Source organism: Psammomys obesus, unplaced genomic scaffold (genome assembly GCF_907164565.1).
Source record: "Psammomys obesus unplaced genomic scaffold, mPsaObe1.curated_primary_1811, whole genome shotgun sequence".
Taxonomy (NCBI): domain Eukaryota; kingdom Metazoa; phylum Chordata; class Mammalia; order Rodentia; family Muridae; genus Psammomys; species Psammomys obesus.
Window position 1 is genome coordinate 22,314,004 of NW_026596117.1, and position 20,999 is coordinate 22,335,002.

At 48.7% G+C, this 20,999-nt stretch overlaps 1 protein-coding gene across 1 annotated transcript in view; it reads left to right on the top strand.

The window, feature by feature from the left end:
* Zeb1 (zinc finger E-box binding homeobox 1) overlaps nt 1–10,743 on the top strand; it is a 164,886-nt gene extending 154,143 nt beyond the window's left edge. The window contains exons 6-8 of the mRNA XM_055629319.1: nt 2,472–4,261; nt 6,352–6,532; nt 8,320–10,743. Coding sequence (XP_055485294.1) covers nt 2,472–4,261; nt 6,352–6,532; nt 8,320–8,918 — 2,570 coding nt within the window. The 3' untranslated portion in view covers nt 8,919–10,743. The remainder of the gene's footprint in view (nt 1–2,471; nt 4,262–6,351; nt 6,533–8,319) is intronic.
* The last annotated feature ends 10,256 nt before the right edge of the window (nt 10,744–20,999 follow it).

Here is a 20,999-nt window from a genome sequence, read left to right on the forward strand (position 1 = left end):
AGAAAGAAGGAAAGAAAGAGAGAAAGAAGGAAAGAAAGAAGGAAGGAAAGAAAGAGAGAAAGAAGGAAAGAAAGAGAGAAAGAAGGAAAGAAAGGCCTCATACTCTTCCCCCAGGTGGCGTGAGTCCTCACAGTCCAGGTGCTTGATAATGGGTGAACTGTGAGCTCTTCCAGAATCAAGCGCAGTGATTTTTTTTCCTTAGTTTTTTTTTTTTTTTTCTTTAGCTCTTAAAATGTGCTGAGGGTCGGAGTCGGAATTACACTCCCTAAATGCACTCGGTTGTTCCTCTGCTCTTGTCAACCATGTGCATTGCCACACAGACGTGCTGTGAGGGCTGAGCTGTGCTGGCCAGCCCCCATGGCAGGACGGGCCCTGCCCAGACTCAGCCTCCACCCAGGACGCATGTCCGCTCCGTGGGCCCAGCATTCTGGCCTGGATGTTATGGAATGAGATGTGATGATCCACGCCTTGGCCCTTACAGCCCGCAATCTGGACCTTGGTAGTGCCCATTCTGACGGAACTCCAGACTCCGCTAGTGCCACCGCCAAAGTGAAAGGTCATGCTTGAGCAGAAACGAGAACCCAGGAGTTTCCAGCATCATAACCTTGGCTTAGAATAGTGGTTCTGCCCGTGCCTTTGGGTCACTCTGATCAGCAAGGGACAATATGTGGAAGGTGCTGCGTGGACTTCTGCAGGTCTCAACCCCATCAAATAGGTTCTGTCACACACACCCTCTTTCTGATAAAGACACATATGCTCACGATGCTTAATTAACGTCCCCAAGGTCACTTGGTGAGTTCAAGACATACCTGAGCTCTGTCGGCAGCGTCCCGACTCCAAGCCACTGTAGTGGTACACACCAGCCTTTCTGTCTCTCCAGTGGGAAAATACCCTGTGCCCCAGTAAAGCCGTTATCAAGCTGTTGACAGTATTGAACTGAGCTGAGGTAGAGCAGACCCCAGGTCAGACAGAGCTGCATTGTCACCCTACCCCTTGGCCACTGCACACTTATGTCTGGTGAGACGGAGCACTGATCCTGTTCCAGGCAGCCCGTGTGCAAAATGTCGAGAGGGGCAGAGTGCCCAGACGTAGGCTAGTAGGCTGCCAGGGGCCTGAGGCTCTGTCTGAGAAAGCTTGTGAAGGGTCCGGATTCAGTCTGCAAGACTGAGACAGTGTGTAGTGGATCGAGGGAGAGCAGGGACAGGCGTGGTGCCGCAGCCCCTGTCTTAGTAAAATTGCCCTCTGTAGGAACATTGCAGTTTGTAGGGACCATGCCGAAAGTTTGGTTGTGCAATCTCATGACCTTCCGTAGCTTTCCACCCAGTGAGAATAAGTGTGTACTCACATGCAAAGTGGGAAGTGGCAGATCTGAACCCAGGCTTCGGGAAGGAGCCTGGACGCAGTACCTGCCCTGTGCTTCTCAGATCCCTTGAAATTCTACTATCTGGCTCTTCAGATAAGACAGTGCTGAAAGGTGCCCCCCCCCACCCCCACAGCAGCTTCCGCACAGCTTCCTCAGTGCCTTCTTTATCCCCTGAAGGAAAGGAAAGCGCTCCGCTGTAACGCCCACTAGAGAGACCAGTGGAGCCACCAGTCTTGAAAGGTGACCCCCACCCTCCTGTATTTAAGAGATAGTGGCCGGTGAGACCCCAGGAATCCCACCTTCCTGGAGCTGATAGCTGGTGACTGAGTCAGAACCAACTGTTTAAAATAGGCTCGTGTGACAATATTGCCTTAATGTCAGTACTTCTCAAATTTTCATCCCAGAGTCGATCTGATGGCCAAGGAGAACAAACACCTTGTGTCCTGGAGAGCATAAGCAGCATTTTAAGGGAGGCCTCCACCAGCAGCAGGGCCCTCGCTGACTTTACGCTGTTTTTCCTGCCAGTTCACACAAATGTTAGATTTAACCAAATTTAATCTGTGAACATAAAAGCAGAACTTTACCATACCTGCTAGGGTGAGAGATTAAGCTGAGGCCTTGTATCCCCAGTCCCCACAAGAGCCTGGTCTCGGGGAAGTCAGTACTTAAAAATGCTTCTATGGAGCCTCTCCCCAAAAGGGAAGTAGTTTTCCAAGGGAGCCATGAGGGTGTGGGAACTTTTATCAATTAAGGACACACATGCCTGTTATATCTGAGAGGAGATTACATTTCTTTTTCTTTCCTCTGATGTTAGTTTCTTCTACGATGCTGAGTGGAATTTTAACTGTGCACAGTTGATGAGCTAGGATAGGGAAAGCCTAGAGTGGGTCTGATGGCGTCAGAGCAGGGATGCTGTGCATACGTCAAGGCCCTGCACACCATTCTGAATGAGGCTGGCCCTTACATCCTGTGGCTCGTGAACTTGAAACTGTAAAGAACATAGTGCCGTGGGCACACACAGAGTCTTGCTTTTGTAAAATTGCTGTTTGTTGTTGTAGGGCCTTGTGAAAATGCAATGATTCAATGACTGCATTTTGTTGTTGTTTAGGAGAGAAGCCATATGAATGCCCAAACTGCAAGAAAAGGTTCTCCCATTCTGGCTCCTACAGCTCACACATAAGCAGTAAGAAGTGCATTAGCTTGGTGCCTGTGAACGGGAGGCCCAGGTCAGGGCTCAAGACATCTCAGTGTTCCTCACCATCTCTCTCGGCATCACCAGGCAGTCCCACACGCCCACAGATACGCCAGAAGATGGAGAATAAACCCCTTCAAGAACCGCTTTCTGTAAACCAAATCAAAACTGAACCTGTGGATTATGAGTTCAAACCCATAGTGGTTGCTTCAGGAATCAACTGTTCAACCCCTTTACAAAATGGGGTATTTAGCGGTGGTGGCCAATTGCAGGCCACCAGTTCTCCTCAGGGTGTGGTGCAGGCTGTTGTTCTGCCAACAGTTGGCTTGGTATCTCCCATAAGTATCAACCTGAGTGACATTCAGAATGTACTTAAAGTGGCAGTGGACGGCAGTGTAATACGGCAGGTTTTGGAGAATAACCAAGCCAGTCTTGCATCCAAAGAGCAAGAAGCACTCAGTGCTTCCTCCACCCAGCAGGGCGGCCATTCTGTCATTTCTGCCATCAGTCTTCCTTTAGTTGATCAGGACGGGACAACCAAAATTATCATCAACTACAGCCTGGAGCAGCCCAGCCAACTTCAACTTGTTCCTCAGAATTTAAAGAAAGAAAGCGCAGCCCCCACAAACAGCTGCAAGAGCGAGAAGTTACCGGAAGACCTTACTGTTAAGTCCGAGAAGGACCGAGGCGCCGAGGGGTCCGGGGAGGACAGCACTTGCCTTCTGTGTGACGACTGCCCAGCACTGACCGCCCTCCCGGCGCTGAAGCACCATGACCAGGAGCACCCAGCTCAGCCCGTAGCCCCCGGCCCGGAGCCCTGCGCCTCGGCAGCCGGAGACAGCGACCTGGGCGATCTGTCACCCAGCCAGCCTCCATTAAAGAACCTCCTGTCGCTCTTAAAAGCCTACTATGCCCTGAACGCGCAGCCAAGCACCGACGAGCTTGCCAAGATTGCAGACTCGGTGAACCTACCGCTGGACGCGGTCAAAAAGTGGTTTGAGAAGATGCAGGCCGGACAGATTCCGGGACAGGCTCCCGAGCCACCCTCTCCAGACAATGCGGGGAGCGTCCCTGCGGAAAGCGACCAGGACCCTCAACCTGCGGATGGGGACGAGCCCCAGGAGGACGGCCCCGGGGGCCAGAGCCCGCTCAAGGTGGCCAGCTCGCCCGCTGGGCCAGGGCGGCCAGCCGTCAATGGCCCCCGGAGTTGCGCCCCGTCCCCCACGCCCCTGAACTTGTCCTCGGCCAGGACCCCCCAGGGCTACCCCTGCGGGCCGGAGGACGCCCGGGAGGAGCCCCAGGTGGAGCCGCTGGACCTCTCACTGCCAAAGCAGCAGGGAGACGGGCCGGAAAGGTCGAGCGTCAGCAGCGTTTACCAGAACAGTGTTTATTCTGTCCAGGAGGAGCCCTTGAACTTGTCCTGTGCGAGGAAGGAGCCCCAGAAGGACAGCAGTGTTACAGACTCAGAACCAGTTGTAAATGTAATCCCACCAAGTGCCAACCCCGTAAATATCGCTATCCCTACAGTCACTGCCCAGCTGCCCACCATCGTGGCCATTGCCGACCAGAGCAGCGTCCCGTGCTTGCGCGCGCTCGCTGCCAACAAGCAGACTATTCTGATCCCGCAGGTGGCCTACACGTACTCGGCCACGGTCAGCCCCGCACTGCAGGAGCCGCCCAAGGTGGCACAGCCCAACGGGAGCCAGGTTAGTGACGCCCCTCCTGGTGAGGAAGCAGATTGCTGCCCCTGGGGAGGAGCTGGGGCAGGCCCAGGGACCTGTGGGCCCTCAGAAGCATAGCAGGGGGGGGGGTTGGGGTGTCATGGGCTCGGGAATTAGGGTTCTGGTGTCCTAGTTAAGTTGTCACCTCAGTGAGAGCTACACTGTTTATGATCGGTAGTGAGCGGTCGTGTTCCCATTCACCATAAAGCCGCAAAGGGCTTGCTGGTGCTTCGTGCACCAACACCACGGTAAGGGGCCCTGGTTAGGCGGAGCACGCCGGCCCTCAGGAGGACTGTGTGGTGGTCATCGTTAAGGGGTGCGGCTGGGTCCAAGTGCGCTTGCCTCCTTGGATGGTCGAGCTTAGCTGGCTTCCTTCTGTTTGTGGACAGAGCTTGGCTGTGTCGCTGTTCCCCGCTGTCTGTCCCGAGTCTCTCCGTGTCACCAGCCCTGAGGCCACCACTTAGCCGGCAGTCTTTAACTGACTCAAACGCCAGAGCTGGCTGTTCGGTCGTGCGGCAGGCACAGCTCGAGTACTTCCGTGTCCTGCTCAGGTGTGCTCGGAGGCCTCCCTGCCCTTTGAGGCCGCCACTCCTGGGCTTCCCCAAAATTGCAGTGACTTTGAAGAAAATGTCACTGCACATGTGACATAGGCGCAGATGTCTTTGGTTGCTATAGCCAACGACAGATGCAAGGTTTCTGGTGTGTGTGTGCACGCACATGTGCGTGTGTGTATAATGTATACATGTGTATGTACAGGTGTGTTCACCCATGAGTGTGCATGTAGGGGCCAGGGACTGACAACGACTGTCTTCTTCAGCCGCTCACTGTTGGAGACAGCGTCTGTCCCTGAACCCGGAGCCCAACATCCTGACTCAGCTGGATGGCCAGCAAGTTTCCACTGTCTGCTTGCCTGTGTGCACTCACATATCCCCCAGTGCTGGGGTCACAGATGCCTGTCACTACACACCTGGCTTTTCCATGTGTGCTGGCACCTGAACTCAGGACTCCATGCTTAGCCATCTTTCCAGCCCTTGCTGATACATGTTTGAATTTAAAGGAAACAGCTTCTGCCATTTCAGATGAGCGACTGTGTCAGAGAGCTGTGGAGCAGCGTCGCCTCTGCTCTGGCAGTTGCAGTGACAGCAAATGGCTTTGCCTGTCAGAGCTTCCTGGAGATGGATGGGCTTAGGGCAGAGCTCTGGGAGATTCTAGGAAAACAGGAAGACTCAGTGGAGCTAAGTCTGCAACAGGCTCTCTGTCTCCTACAGTGACCTCCCTGGGTCTTGAGGCAAAGAGTCATACTTTGTTTATTCTATGAGAATTGTCAGGCTTCCTTCCTACAAAAATCACAGACCCTGTCACAGCACTCCTCCTTATTCCATAGAAAGTGTGGACTAAAGAAAACCCCTCTTTGCCAGACCCAGGTAGTTAGCACCGAGACCTCCAGAACGGAGAAGGCAGTTCAAGGACGTTTTCTAAACACTTCGTCTTAACTTTTTATTAATGAAACTCAGACTCTTCGTATAAAAAGTATGGTAAATTACGAGGCGGGAAATTAGTGGTGAATTAGCAGGCTCATTGATTAAGCCTTTCTGCAAGATGCTGTAAAATCATAATTTGTCAGAACGAGGTCAGTGTGGCTCCCGGCCGTCTGATGCCCTCGTTCTGGTGGCCTCCTTCTTGGCCCCAGCTGCAGAAGTGTTTTTTCTGTGCGGTCCCAGCCTCGCTCTGTGTCTGTGCCTGTCTGTGGCATGAGTGGCTGCCCCTGAGAGCCCCCACAGTGTCACCATGCGGTGTGCTCGCTGTGGCCAGGTTGGTGGGCTCAGCCCTCTAATGTGGAGTCTGTCTCTTGTGCATCTTCCGCTTTCCCTGTGCTTATTTCTGTGTTGCAGTAGGCCTCATGTGCCGCCGCTCACACCTGGAGGTCAGAGGACAGTTGTGGAAATCCATTCTCTCCTTCCCTGTGGATCCCAAGGATCCGGCACTGGCCATCAGCCTTTGTCTGCTGAGCCCCTCACTGACCCCATCTCTTTCGTACTTCTCAATTGGAGATTTAACCTTCTTTTCTCCCTCAGGATGAAAGACAGGACACTAGCTCAGAGGGCGTCTCCACCGTGGAGGACCAGAACGACTCTGACTCCACGCCACCCAAAAAGAAAACTCGGAAGACAGAGAATGGGATGTACGCGTGTGACCTGTGTGACAAGATATTTCAGAAGAGCAGCTCGCTGTTGAGACACAAGTATGAGCACACAGGTATGTCAGAGGCGACATGCACGAGGTCCTAAAGGTGCCTGTGACCCAGTGTGTAGGAAAAACACTGAAGTAACAGCTGAGGTTCTCAGAATTACTTTTAGTTTCTGCTTTTCCACTCTTCCTCTTGAAGCAGCGTTCAAGCTGCTCACGTCTTCCAGAGCATTTTGTTCTGTTCACACTCAATACCATCAGCTCAGCTTCTGCTGTTCTGACAGAGTCAGGGCTGTGGACCCGAGGGATGGGGAGAGAGAGGATCCAGCTTCTGGAAGAAGTTGGTGCTCACCTCCTGGTCGCCTGGAAGGACTTTGCTGTTCTAGAAAGAGCTTCTGCATAAGAGTCTGACTTTGATTTTAAGATCCCTTCAGCCCTGAGAGTCTGTAATTCTCCACAAAATACATGTGCCTTAGGCTGATCTAGGGACTGGCAGATAGTGTCTTACAGACCAAGCAAGGCTTCAGTCGTCTCTCTGATACCTGTGAGCCAAGAATGAACCTTTACATTCTTAGTGATTGAAAAGACTTAAAAAGTAAAACTTAAAATTTGGCATTCTAGATGATGTTTTACTCCTCTCTGTCAGCCCTCACTTGCCTGCTGTCCAAAGCTGCTTTTCTGTTCTTGCCAGTGATAGATTTTAGTGGTTGCAGTAGGGACAAAGAGCAGCCAATCCCAGGAGTTCACAGAAAATGCCTGCCCTTCCTGCCTCCCTCTGCAGAGCCGAGCTAGTCAGCTCTGGTGCGTGTGCCCTGCAGCCAAGAGACACAGACAAGGGTGTGTGCAGACCCTGTGGCCTGGGAACTCCTTGACTGACCTGGAGTTGGCTCAGACAACTCAGTTGATAGGTTGGCAGCAGACTCCCGGCTGATGAGAAGCGCATTGCCTACCGGTTTCTCTTCACCAAGATGGCTGCGTGAAGGCTGGTTTCATCATGAACTCCAGCCCCAGCGCCTTCCCCAGCCCTTACCAGCACTGTAGCTTCCCATGTCCACAGATGCCTCTCATACTCTTACCAACTGTGTTAACTCACTCGCTCTGGTGATAAGAAAGCACACTGCCGGGTGACCCTGGGCCAGTTGCTGGGGTCCAAAGCTGTACCCTCTCTAGTAAGGCTTGTGTTCACTGAGAAACTCAGAAAACCTCCTCATTCCTTTAGAAGAGCTAAATACTAGCAATTATCAATATTAAAATTACATCTTAGCTATAAAAAGAAATGTCAAAAGTCACTTCTGCGTTTTTAAGTGCCAACTGCCTCATAGCCCTGGAGTTGTCAGTAGCCAGGCTGCTTATGTCCCAGCTGTCACTCTCTATGTCTGCAGTGTTGCTCAGGCCCACAGCCACACCCACCTGCCAGGGCCAAGATTGCCCTCTGGGGCAAAAGCTGTCTCAGACATTATAATTTCTGAAGAATTTCTACAGAAACCATATGCTTCTGTGAATTTGCTCATCAGTAAAGAGATCTATGAGATGTTAGAATACCCCAGGAAACAGGGTCCCGGCCTCCTGTACTCACCACCAACGGCTCACGAGAGCCTCAGTGTAAACTTTGTGCCGTGTGGTCCTGACTGTGCGGTTTGGGCATTTCAGCCTTCTGTCCTTAGCTCTGATGTCATGTGTGTGAAGCCTTGGCTTTCACACATGAGTGATAAACCATAGTGTTATTATAAGTACATTTGGAGACGCATGAAACCATAACCCTCCCCTTTCCACAGCCTCACTGTCCCCTAATGCTCCCAGACACTTTCCTTACTTATGTCAGTGTTTTGTTTCATGGTTGTGTTCTTACCTTGCAGGGAAAAGGCCTCACGAGTGTGGAATCTGTAAAAAGGCGTTTAAACACAAACATCATTTGATTGAACACATGCGGTTACATTCTGGAGAAAAGCCCTACCAATGCGACAAGTGTGGAAAGCGCTTCTCACACTCGGGGTCTTACTCTCAGCACATGAATCACCGCTACTCCTACTGCAAGAGAGAGGCCGAAGAAAGAGACAGCGCAGAGCAGGAGGAGGCTGGGCCCGAAGTCCTGCGGAGCGAGCTCTCTGGGGCCCGGGCATCCCCCTCACAGGCCGACTCGGATGAAAGAGAAAGTTTGACAAGGGAAGAGGAAGAAGACAGTGAAAAGGAAGAAGAGGAGGAGGAGGATAAGGAGATGGAAGAATTGCAGGAAGAAAAGGAATGTGAAAACCCCCCGGGGGAGGAAGAGGAAGAGGAGGAAGAGGAGGACGAAGAAGAAGAGGAGGAAGAGGAGGAGGAGGTGGATGAAGCCAAGCATGAGGCAGCAGCCAAGACTGAGGGTGCAGAGGCCGGAGCGGCACAGCAGGCGGGCAGCCTGGAGCAGAAGGGGAGGGAGAGCGAGCAGCTGTCTGAGGAGAAGACAAATGAAGCCTAGGGCTCCTTCTACAAGGAAATTCTACTTGGTAATGAAATTTGCTCTGTATTACCCATGCTTTTCATGGAGCCACGGCTCCTGTGCTGTGGTTCCTGCTCACTACTGTGTAATGTCAGAACTGAAAAAAAAAAAAAAAATACAAAAAAAAAAAAATCCGGGTGTGCCTGAACCTCAAACCTAGTAATTTTTCATGCAGTTTTCAAAGTTAGGAACAAGTTTGTAACACGAAGCAGATTAGAACACTTTACTGACTCAGAAAACAAGGTTTCTAGCAGGGAGCTGGATGAGCGCCTGGCACGGCTATCAGTATTATCACTCTTACGTTGGTTCATTCTTAAGCTGTACAATGGGAGAAGTTTTATAATTTTTTATTGGTAAACATATGCTAAATCCACTTCAGTATTTTATTATGTTTTTTTAAAATGTGAGAATTTGTGCACTACAGAATTCCCTTCACAGAGCGGTAGAAAGCGGTTCTAGCGCGCTGGCTGCCTGCTGCCAGGCCAGTCGGGAGGGAGCACCTGACGCCAGAGCCACGCTGTCACTTAGCATGCGTTGCTAGCCGTAAGGGGAGCAGCCGAGAGAACTGGCGTTTCTTACTCGTGTGATTGTCAGTGGAGTTCAAAGGTTGTCGTTGAGTTCTGACTGCATGGACGGACGGACATTGTGGTGTGGTGAGGACGACAGTCGGCACAATCAGTGTCCGTGATTGTTCGAGTACGTGGTAGCAGCTCTGCAGGAGCCGTAGGAAGCGCTGTGTCTCCTTTGGCCTTAAGCAAGACCTGTGCTGGAAGTGCCATTGTCAGTATTTCAGGCTCTGCTGCCTTCGCTCAGTGTGTGGCCTCCGATAACTAGCATTTGTTGATTGTTCCAAGTTTCCCAAACTTGGAACCAAACCACTGACCTGTTGGAGAACCTGAAGCCCTGGGACGGTTCCTCCTTTGGTTCCTCAGTTTTCGTTTTGTGTTGATTGACTCTCAGAAATCTCTACAGAAACAAAAGGGAAATTCTCCAAACTCCTTCCTCCATGTACTCGCGTGTCGGACATGGATAAGCCATTGGTATTGAGCTCACAACCATTTCCAAATGTTAGTTATTACGGACCCAGTTAATGAACAACATTAGCTGATTTTTACCTACCAGTATTATTTTCTTTCTTTTAGTTTATAGATCTGTGCAACATTTTTGTACTGTACGTCCTCAAGCCTGGCAGTATTAATACCCTTCTTACTGACACGTACTTTTAGTTTTAGAAAACTTTTATATTTATGTGTCTTATTTTTATATTTCTTTATTTATTACACAGTGTAGTGTATAATACTGTAGTTTGTATTAATACAATAATATATTTTAGTATGAAATTTTGGAAAGTTGATAAGATTTAAAGTAGAGATGCAGTTGGTTCCTGTGCATTGAGATTTGATTTAACAGTGTTCTGTTAACATTTATACTCGCCGTGGACTGTAGAACGGAGTTTAAATGGGAATGTATTAGTTTTACAACTACAATCAAGTCATTCTCCCGTTACCCAGTTTTTAATATGAAACTCTTACACTTTGAAACTCACTGTGTGGCTCATAGCATGATGCTCTGCAGGTCTTCTGTTGAGAGTTAGCCTAACTCATCCCTTAGCAAGCCAAATTAGCCTCGCCTTCTGTGCACAGTGCTGGGACAGTGTTTAACATGTCGTGCCAATCTGTCCCTGTACCCATGTATGTAAGCTACCAGCCCAACTCTTCCTTTTAAGTTCCTTGTTACACCATGGTCATTTTCTAGTTTTTTACCAGACTGCCCAGCTCACAATAAAATGCATCAACAAGCCTAACCCGCTGTCGTTCTTGGATCATTGTCAAGGTTGTCTTTGGGAAATGGGCGCTGCCTCCCAGAGCTTCGTTCCTTCATTCAGACACTTAAGTGTCTGAGACACTGAGCAGGAAAGACACCTCTTCCTGCGGGGAGAGGGCTGGGGAACCCTCTGAGGAACCACTCCTCGCCCTTCTTCTGGAACCCTCCCCCCAGATGGGCGCCCTTACCTTTTGGGCCCTTCAGGGATGACCGAGCTTAGATGCCCTTTGCTTATTTCTGCTGCTTGTACCCTTCTCACCAGCTCCCATACTGTCACTGACGTCTTCCCCATGTCATAGTCCCTCCTGTGCCCGCTGCCCAGCGAGCTACCTTGCAACAGACACGCATGGAGTGAGCACCAAAGCTGTGCGTTTGCAGAGCCTGGCTGTGCTCACTGTCTCGCTTCTAACCTGAGAATCCAGATGGTAACTGGTGCCCATAACTTGCCCGTGGTCTTACTTGGGTTTCGCTGAGCACTCAGTATAGGTGTGATAAGTCACCGCCTCTGTGGGCGGCAGCTCTGCTGGGATGACGTGTGTTTCCTGCTCGGTTTCTGGTGTCTGTCTTCTGCTCGGTTTCCTGGGACATGGCTTTGGAAGCTGAGGGTGGGACTACCTCTCAGTCCAGGGCTCATTCCCCGGGCCCAGGCCCGGGTCCCGCTTCCTCTGTGCCTGTTGTCATCGGGCTGTCTGGGTCCCTCTCTCCCTAACGCCAGCTGTGCCATAGACAAATGCACTGTAAAGGTTATCAGATCCTAAGGCGCCGCTTATGGCGTCCGGGAGAGCAAGTCTTGGAGACGACACCCTGGCCGTGGCTGAGGGTCTGATGAGGGAATGTAGCAGGGAGCGGCTCTCCCCGCTGCTCCCCCACAGCACAGAAAGCAGCAGCACACCCTCCGCTGTAGCTGCCTTGCCGCCTTTGTCAAGGTGATCTCTTGCACCTTGACAACACCGGAAAAGCCACGAGTGCACATGCGCAGTAGGTAGTAAGGCGCTGACACAGGCCTGTCTGGCTCCAGGCTTCACGCATCTGCCCAGCCTGCACTTTGATGTTGACTGGTTTCTCCTGGCCACGAGGAAGCTTAGGCCCGGCCTAGATGAGAAGAACAGAGGCCAGCCTGAACACAGTGCGCACCTAGGCAGAGGAAGGTGGGGCCCGGGATTCTGCTCAGGCTCCGTGCAGACTTCAAAGTGCTACAAAAGAGCCCAAGCTCACACGCAAATCCACTCCTGGCTCTCCCCGAGGACAGATGGATGCTGTATCGGGTTCTGTGACAGAACCTCCAGAAGCCCCTCTGCTCAGTGAAGACAATTCAGCCAAACACACATTTACCCCAGCAACTCCTGAGACGTTTGTTGGGGGGAAAAACATATTACAGGGCACAGCCGAGCACTCCTGTCTGAGGGGATGGACACGGAGCTTCCCTAACTACGAAGTGGGAAGAGCGCTTACCCAGAAGGCCTGCTGACCCGAGGCCAGTCCCCACAGCCCACAGAAGAAGGAGACCAACTCTTAATGCTGTCTTCTGACCACCACACGTGTGCCATGCACCTACATACACAAACACACACAATTCATAAAAATTCTCAAACTATAAATCAGTAATAAATACATTTTTTAAATCTCCCAAATTACTGGAAAGGCATATCAAGTTGTTCCTGATGGAAAAGATGATTCTCAAATGATGGCATCTTAGGACAAAACTTGCAGCGTAAAGTTAAAGTGATATATGCAAGAAAATGCAGTGTTATACTCGCTCATCTAAGTTTCTATCTCAGACTTTAAAAGTAAAAACACAAATGAAGCAGGTGAGTGTTAATAACAAGGGGAAAATGATGGCATAAAAAGCCATGTAAATCAAGTCAACCTTTGAAAAGGTAGATTTCTGGCCATTTATATAAACCAAGGAACATGAAGAGACATAAATTGCCAATCTTAAGGGGGGTGGGGGGGAAGAGGCAGTCTACAGACCCAACAGATCAGTAAGTAATAACTCCAGCCTCGTATATCAGACAGATTAGGTGAAAGTGGCCTTTCTTGAAAGGCCCTAATTACCAAAGCTAATTCATGAGTAACCTAAATGATTCCAAATTAAATCCAAAGCTAAAATTCTGCCTGCAAAATTCAAACCAGCAGTGCCCCTGGTAAATTCTTTCACACATTTGAAAAGGTAGTACCTCATCCTACACAAATATCTCTTTCCTCAGTTCCCTGTGGAGCTAAGATCAGCCAACAACGGCATTTCAATATGAGAGCTACAGACTTCAGTTCCTCAAGGAAATGGACGCAAAGCCCTTCGACTGAATGTTGGAAAATGACTTTGAATGCTGCTTTATCAAAAGGGAAATGCATCCTGATTAAGTGGGATTTGCCCTAGACCTTCAAGATCTTCAAGATCTTGTATGGATTCATACAAGATCCGAAAGAGTGCTTATAGGAGAAATAAAAAAAGAAAAAAGAAAACTTCAGCAGCAAGTCAGAAGTGAGTAGCGATCTAGAAACAGGAGGTGGCTGCTGTAGTAATTGTCATCTTCAAAACCTCTATGAGTAAAACACACAGTGTGAAATAGCCATGCCTTCCTCGAGATGAGGAGCGAGGCCAGAACGCCACTGACACTTGCCAAACCTCGGGCCAGACTTTGTCCTGTACCTACAGACCACTGCAGCGTTTCACCTGCAGGCAGCCGTGTCGTGTACATAAGAAACGAGGAACTTGGAAGGCAAGGCAAGAAGCCATGAGAAATTCAGTCACTTTTGATTAAATAGATCTAGAAGTGAGAATTCACACCTACACACAGTATCACAAAAACTAAAATATCTAGTAATGATTTAACAAAATACAGTCAAAGCCTGTGCACTAAAAACTCCCAAATATTGCTGAAATAAATTAAAAATGCAAAGAAAACAAAACCCCGTGTTTGTGAATCAGATGTTGAAAGTGTTAAGGAAACAGTTTCACTATTGACACAGTCCTGTTCTAATCGAAATGTCAGCCATGTGTTGGAGACGTTTTGTAGAAGAGCAAAGGGCTTTAAGAAAATCATTTTGAAAAGAACAAACTTGGAGGATTTGGAATTTGTAGTTTTATAATACTTCATATTCACCACAGTGTCTGAGTGTGAGAACAGCCATAGATGAAGAAAATGGATTTACCAGCCAGTACCCACACATACTGTCCAGTGTCAAAGGTGCCAAGACAACGCCGTGGTGAGGTGCTGTTCAAACTGCGCTGCTGGCCTGCTGGCATGTGGGCCGTTAAGAAAACTAAAACTTAGACTGGGATGAAATACTTGCAGAACATACACATATATACTGTATAACCAAAGGAAATCAAAATTTGTCCACACAATACCTACACTCGAGTGTGAACAGTACAATTTGTAGCTAGAAAGTTGGCAGTAAAACTGAGTCAGCTGGCTAACGAAATACGTTGTTTATGTCCAATAAAATATTATTTGGCCATGAAAAGGGATGATGTTGAGACATGTGCAATAGGCTAGATAAGCCTTGACTGTAAGCCTTGTGCTAAGTGCATGGCATCACTGACAACAGACCACACTGTTTCCGTGTGTGGCGTGGCGTGGCGTGGCATGTCCAAACAGAATCCAGTCAGTTCAGAGAGAAAACTTTCGGCCGCCTCAGGCTGGAGGCAGAGGAAATGGTGACGAATTCTGTGGGTGCAGGTTTCCTTGGGGGCTAACAAGTGGTGCAGATTGCCAGGCTGTTTGGGCAACTGTGTTAACGTGTGTAAGTACATGCTACATAGGTCTCTGTGCTGGTGAGCTGTGTTAATAAATGTGCTAAAAGGTGGATGTGAGTGTGATGAGCGCAGGGGAGCCTCGAGCCAGCACCATCTTCTAAACACCTACTAAAGTTGGGTTAGCCACAACATGCTGCCTCTGTCCAGCCAACAGATGGCCTGAACCTTTGAGGCTCGGTAACACCCAGTGTTGGCCAGGGTCTAAAGTAGCCGAACCATTTGCGAATGGCTGGCAGGAATCGAAAACGTCTCGTCATCCTCTGGAAGATTACCCTGTAGAGAAGTTCAGGCCACTCCTTGATCTAGCTACGATAAACAAAACGCGCTTCTCCTGAAGGAGACAATGCATCAGGGTAGCCTGTCTGGAGCTAGCCCAGTGTCCTCCCCTGTGATGGCATGAATACGTCCACCCATGTACACACGCAGTGGGCTGCACTCAGGACAAAGCGGTGTGAGTGAAGGTGAAATCAGAATGCTCGACAGAAATCACAAGAGCAAACACCTCCCAAACCCTGGACCGTTTAAATTCGAACCGGGTGAGTCTTAGGAGATGCACGCTACACTGGCTCGCTACAGCTGATTCTTAGCAGGCACAGGGGACCCACCTCCACATAAAAGATGTGGCCACTTTCCTGTGCCAGCAACCCTGAGCATCTATCTCAAACCGGCTGCTTATTGGTTTGAACGGAAAGCAATCAATTATACTGAAATTAATCCTCAGAAAAAACATTTCAACTTAATCCTGGCTTACATGATGACTATCTCATTGAGTCAAAGCACAGTTCGGTTTCCCTGTGAAGTACACCATTGCCGAAAGCTTTGAGCCTCCGTTTGTGAGCAGGCTGCAGCGGCTTTGTGCCTGAGCGCAGCAGAGCCTCGCTGCAGAGGCCAGCGCCGTTGTGCCCGTCCATCACACCATTTCTCTTGTGAAATTGGTGTTATTTTTCTTTCAGCCTTAGAGGGTGGGAAAAGAAAGCAGTATCTCCAATTTAGGAGCATTCCAGGCTGACCACAAGCTACATTTTCTTTCATCCGAAGACCCGGAAAATGTTATCGTATTGCTGAAACCCAGACCTGCGGCCCAGACTGCAGCTGTGGCCAATACAGGGGCAGGCAACTCAGTCATGACCTGAAGACCCGGCGGTCATACTTGAAGGGACCAGTATGGACGGCTGGCCGTGCCCTCCACTTCCGGCAGCCAGCCCAGCCCAGGGCCAAGGTCTAGAACCATCTTCTAGAGTGGACATCTCTAAGCTCCAAGTGTCTAAGCTTGTTCTGAGTGTGTCCAGAGGCACCCTGGCCCAAAGCAGCCTAATTGTGTCTGTGCTGGCCATGAACTAGCAGGAGTTTAGAGTCATGGTCACGTTATAAACTGCTTCCCTCAAGAGTCCAGTCAGCTTTAGAGAGAATAGTGTGAAGCCTTTTTTCAACCTCATGAAGCTACTACTTGCCACTCCTCAAACTCAGTAACTAGGAAGTGTCCAGGGCCATCTGTACAGAAGCATTGGAAATCCTGGTGGATCAGAACATCTAATGTGCAGTGAAAACAAATGCTTGCGCAGTTGTGGGTTAGTGTGGTTTGAGATCATCTTTCACTGACAAATGAGGACGAAAACCCTTAAACCGGTTAACGATAGGACACAGAAGCTATGGCACTGTGCTAGAAAGGAGGTGGGACTAGAACCATAGCTTCGAGGTGTGTACATGTCTGTATGCATGTGTGCTTATGTGTGGACGTGTGTGAGCATGTGCGTGTGTGTGTGCATGTATGTGTGTATATGTATGTGGAGACTTACAGGCTGCTGAGGCATGGCCAGAGTGAGTGCACACTGAGGCTCACAGGAAGGAGAAGGCGTGGCGCTGCTCATCCTCCCCAATTCTAACCCCATACCTCTTCTACCTGCCTGCTCCTGAGCTGTATCCTTTCCAATAAACCGTCACACCGGAAGCGCCTCCTTCCATCCTGGAATTATTCGAACCAGTTATCAAACCTAAGTTTCGCAGTGGGGAACCGCAGAGTGAACTTGGACCTCAACCACCCAGCCAACCTCCAGACCAGCCATTTAGGGCCTGTCTGGGACTCTGGACCCTGAGATTGCCCTCTCCCAGGCTTCTCCCAGGAGGCTGGGAACAGCTCGGGCACTGGCTTTGCCTCAGAGACTCCAAGCAGCCTGGAGATGCTTCTTTGGCTCTCGGGTCCACTCTGTCTCTGGCCCTTTCCTGGCCTCAGTGGTGTAATGCTCCATAGGCTTCTCCAGGGCCACAGCGTCCTGACTGAGCCCTCGCACACTCAGTCTCCTGCCTTCCGGAATGAGCCATCGACACATCCCCTGAATGACCATGCCTCCCTTCCCGAGCCTTCTTGGAGCCACACGGATACCGCCCTGATGAGGGGCTACAGTGAGTTCTGCGGATGCCGAGTTCCATAGCTGTATTTAAGCATCTCTCAGAGCCCAGACGTCGAAGTTGGGTTGTTTTTTTCTTTCTTTAACATCTTGTAGGTGGCCAGCTTTTTATTTAGTGGGTAAACAGATGAACAAAGAGGATGAGGAAGACGACAGAGGCCAATGTAGCAAGCAAGGATGATTTCCAACAGTGTCCTTGCAGAGTAACTGGGTGTAGTCAAGGGGTAACTTGGTGGCCAGACCCAGCTGGGATGGGCTGGTCTGAGCACAGGTGGACCCCAGCGCCCCAGGCTCCTCTGCTCTGTGACTGTAGAGGATCTTAGGACAGGCGTGTTTTGTCCTATTTTGTTTTTCAGATTTGTATGTAACTGTACGGGTATGTTTCTATGGGTGGGATGTACACATGAAGAGGCCACATGTGTCCAGCTCCCCTGGATCTGGACTTCCAGGCAGTTGTGAGCCACCTAACAAGAGGACTAGGAACCACACTTAGGTCATAAGGGCAGCAGAGCATGAGGAACAGAGGTAGAAGGGACAATGCGGGCAGAAAACACATTGACTGTTGGTCTATGAGGTCCCCATGTGATCCAAAAAGGAAGGCCACAGAGAGCCATGGCCCAGATTCCGCTGGAGATGCAGCATCCTGTGTCACCAAAGGTTTCCAGCCTAGGGAAAGATGGTGCGATAGTGGCCAAGGAGTCCCTACTTGCAATGAGAAAGGCATCGTCATGTGTAGAGGTTTGGCAAGGAGAATTCCATGTGCTGAAACCAAGCGAAGCGATCTTGAGTTTTCTGCAGTTCCTCATCTAACATCTACTCCGGGCTAGGTGTGGCGGGCAGAGCCCTTCACGCTCCTTAAAAGAGTCACACCTTGATGACGGTGTCCTTTGCTTTACAGAAGTTTTTCAGTTTCATGAGGTCCCAGTTATTGATTGTTGCTCTTAGAGCCTGTGCTGTTGGTGTTCTGTTCAGGAAGTTGTCTCCTGTGCCAATGAGTTCTAGGCTGTTCCCCACTTTTTCTTCTAACAGATTTAGAGTATCTGGTTTTATGTTGAGGTCTTTGATCCACTTGGACTTTAGTTTTGTGCAGGGTGATAAATATGGATCTATTTTCATTTTTTCTGCATGTAGACATCCAGTTGGACCAGCACCATTTGTTGAAGATGCTGTCTTTTTTCCATTGAATGGTTTTGGCTTCTTTGTCAAAAATTGAGTATTCATAGGTGTGTGGGTTTATTTCTGGGTCTTCTATGCGGTTCCATTGATCCTCCTTTCTGTTTTTATGCCAATACCATGCAGTTTTTCTTACTATTGCTCTGTAGTACAACTTGAGATCGGGGACGGAGATACCTCCAGATGATCTGTTGTTGTACAGGATTGTTTTGGAGATTCTGGGGTTTTTGTTTCTTCATATGAAGCTGAGAATCTTTTTTTCAAGGTCTGTAAAGAATTGAGTTGGTATTTTGATGGGAATTGCATTGAATCTGTAGATTGCTTTTGGCAGGATGGCCATTTTCACAATGTTAATCCTACCAATCCATGAGCATGGGAGATATTTCCAACTTCTGAGATCTTCTTTCATTTCTTTCTTCAGAGACTTGAAGTTTTTCTCAAACAGGTCTTTCACTTGCTTGGTTAGTGTCACCCTAAGGGACAAATGACTGCCTACAGATTGGGAAAGAATCTTCACTACCCTTTTTCTAACAGAGGACTAATATCCAGTATATACAAAGAACTAAAGAAGCTGAAAAGCAGCAAACCAAGTAATCCAATTAAAAAATGGGGAACAGAGCTAAACAGAGAATTTTCTACAGAGGAATATCAAATGGCAGAGAAACACTTAAAGAAATGCTCAACCTCATTAGCCATCAGGGAAATGGAAATCAAAACGACCCTGAGATTTCACCTTACACCCATCAGAATGGCCAAGATGAAAAACTCAAGTGACAACACATGCTGGAGAGGTTGTGGAGAAAGGGGAACCCTCCTCCACTGCTGGTGGGAATGTAAACTGGTACAACCACTCTGGAAATCTATCTGGCGCTTTCTAAGACAATTAGGAATAGTGCTTCCTCAAGACCCAACTATACCACTGCTAGGTATATACCCAAACTTTGCTCAAGTACACAAAAGGGATACTTGCTCAACCATGTTTATAGCAGCTTTATTTGTAATAGCCAGAACCTGGAAACAACCCAGATGTCCATCAACGGAGGAGTGGGTACAGAAATTGTGGTATTTTTACACAATGGAATACTACTCAGCAATCAAAAAGGAGGAAACCATGAAATTTGCAGGCAAATGGTGGGATCTAGAAAAGATCATTCTGAGTGAAATATCCCAGAAGGAGAAAGACAAACACGGTATATACTCACTTATATAGACCTATAAGATATGACAAACATGATGAAATCTATACACCTAAAAAAGATAATCAAGAGAGCGGACATGGGGTAAGATGATCAATCCTCGTTTAGAAAGACAGATGGGATGTGCATTGAACGTATGACAGGAGTCTACTGAGCGCATTTGAAAGACTCTAACTAGCAGTGTTTTCAAAGCAGATACAAAGACTCATGACCAAACCTTCGGCAGAGTACAGGGAATCATATGAAAGAAGGGGAGTTAGTATGATGGGGAAAGGATAGGAGCTCCACAAGGACCAAATATATCTGGGCACAGGGTCTTTTCAGAGACTGACATTCAACCAAGGACCATGTATGGATATAACCTAGAACCTCTGCTCAGATGTAGCCTGTGGTAGCTCAGTAACCAATTGGTTTCCCATAGTGAGGGGAACAAGGACTATTTCTAACAGGAACTCAATAACTGGCTCTTTGACCTCCCCACCCCCCAAGGGAGGAGCAGTCCTGTTAGGCCACAGAGGAGAGCTTTGCAGCCAGTCCTGAAGATACCTGATAAAACAGGATCAGATGAATGGGGAGGAGGTCCCCCCCATCAGTGGACTTGGAAAGGGGCACGGTGGAGATGAGGGAGGGAGGGTGGGATTGGGAGGGAATGAGGGAGTGGGACACGGCTGGGATACAGAGTTAATAAAATGTAACTGATAAGAAAAAAATAAAATTAAATAAAAAAAAAAGGAGTCACACCTTGCTCCACAGCAGCCTCTCTGAAACAGCGAGTCATGCCCCTTAGTACCTGTTTCCCCTCAGGTTTGTAGCCCATACTGGCAATGTCAGTTTGTGGCCTGTGCTCACATTGTAAAATATATATATATATATCACATATACATTACTCTGTGAAGACCTGCCCCCACCTACTGTCATCAAAGGCACTGCGGTTTCACAACTCCTCCTTGCTCAGATAACCCTGCTCAGTTATTAAGAAATAATTACAAAGCAGAATAAGAAAGAGAAGCAGCTCACAGCTTGAGGAGACAGGCAAATACCAGGACCAGACAGAACGAAGAGCGTTAACCAGAATGGGGAGTTAAAACACCTGTGATTTGCAAACAAGGATGCTCAGGAACAAAGTTCACGGTGTGGAAAAAGAGATGAGCAGTGTAAGCAGAGAGTCAGAAACTCACAGAAAGAATCACAAAAAAAAAAAAAAAAAAGTGTCCCAGATCAAAACCCGTGGGCATATGCGGAGATATGAATAGCAAAAAGAAACAGTGAAACAATAACACCTAAGAATTTGTCCCAAATTCATGTCAGCTATCAAAACACAGTTCCAGAAGTGCAGAGGATACTAAGCAGAACAAATACTAAAACCCCACAGGCACACATGTTTTCAAACCACAAAATAACAAAGGTAAAGGGAGGGAAGAAACCGAGGGAGCAGACAGCTCACCTACAGAAGAGAAAAGGTAAGGGCTGCATCAGCTTCTTCTAAGAATCCAAGCAAACCAACAACAGTAAAAGAGTGGGAGAAATATTTGAAGTATTGGGGGTATGGCTAAGAATGCTGTGCCCTGGACAAGCACTGAGGGGGGGGGTCACTGCCAGCAGAAATGCTTTGCAAAAATTGTTATTGTTTATTTTAGTGACGAGATGAGTATCTCTCAGAAGTTTAAGACTAATATAATTCATAAAGAAAAAGGTTTAAGGA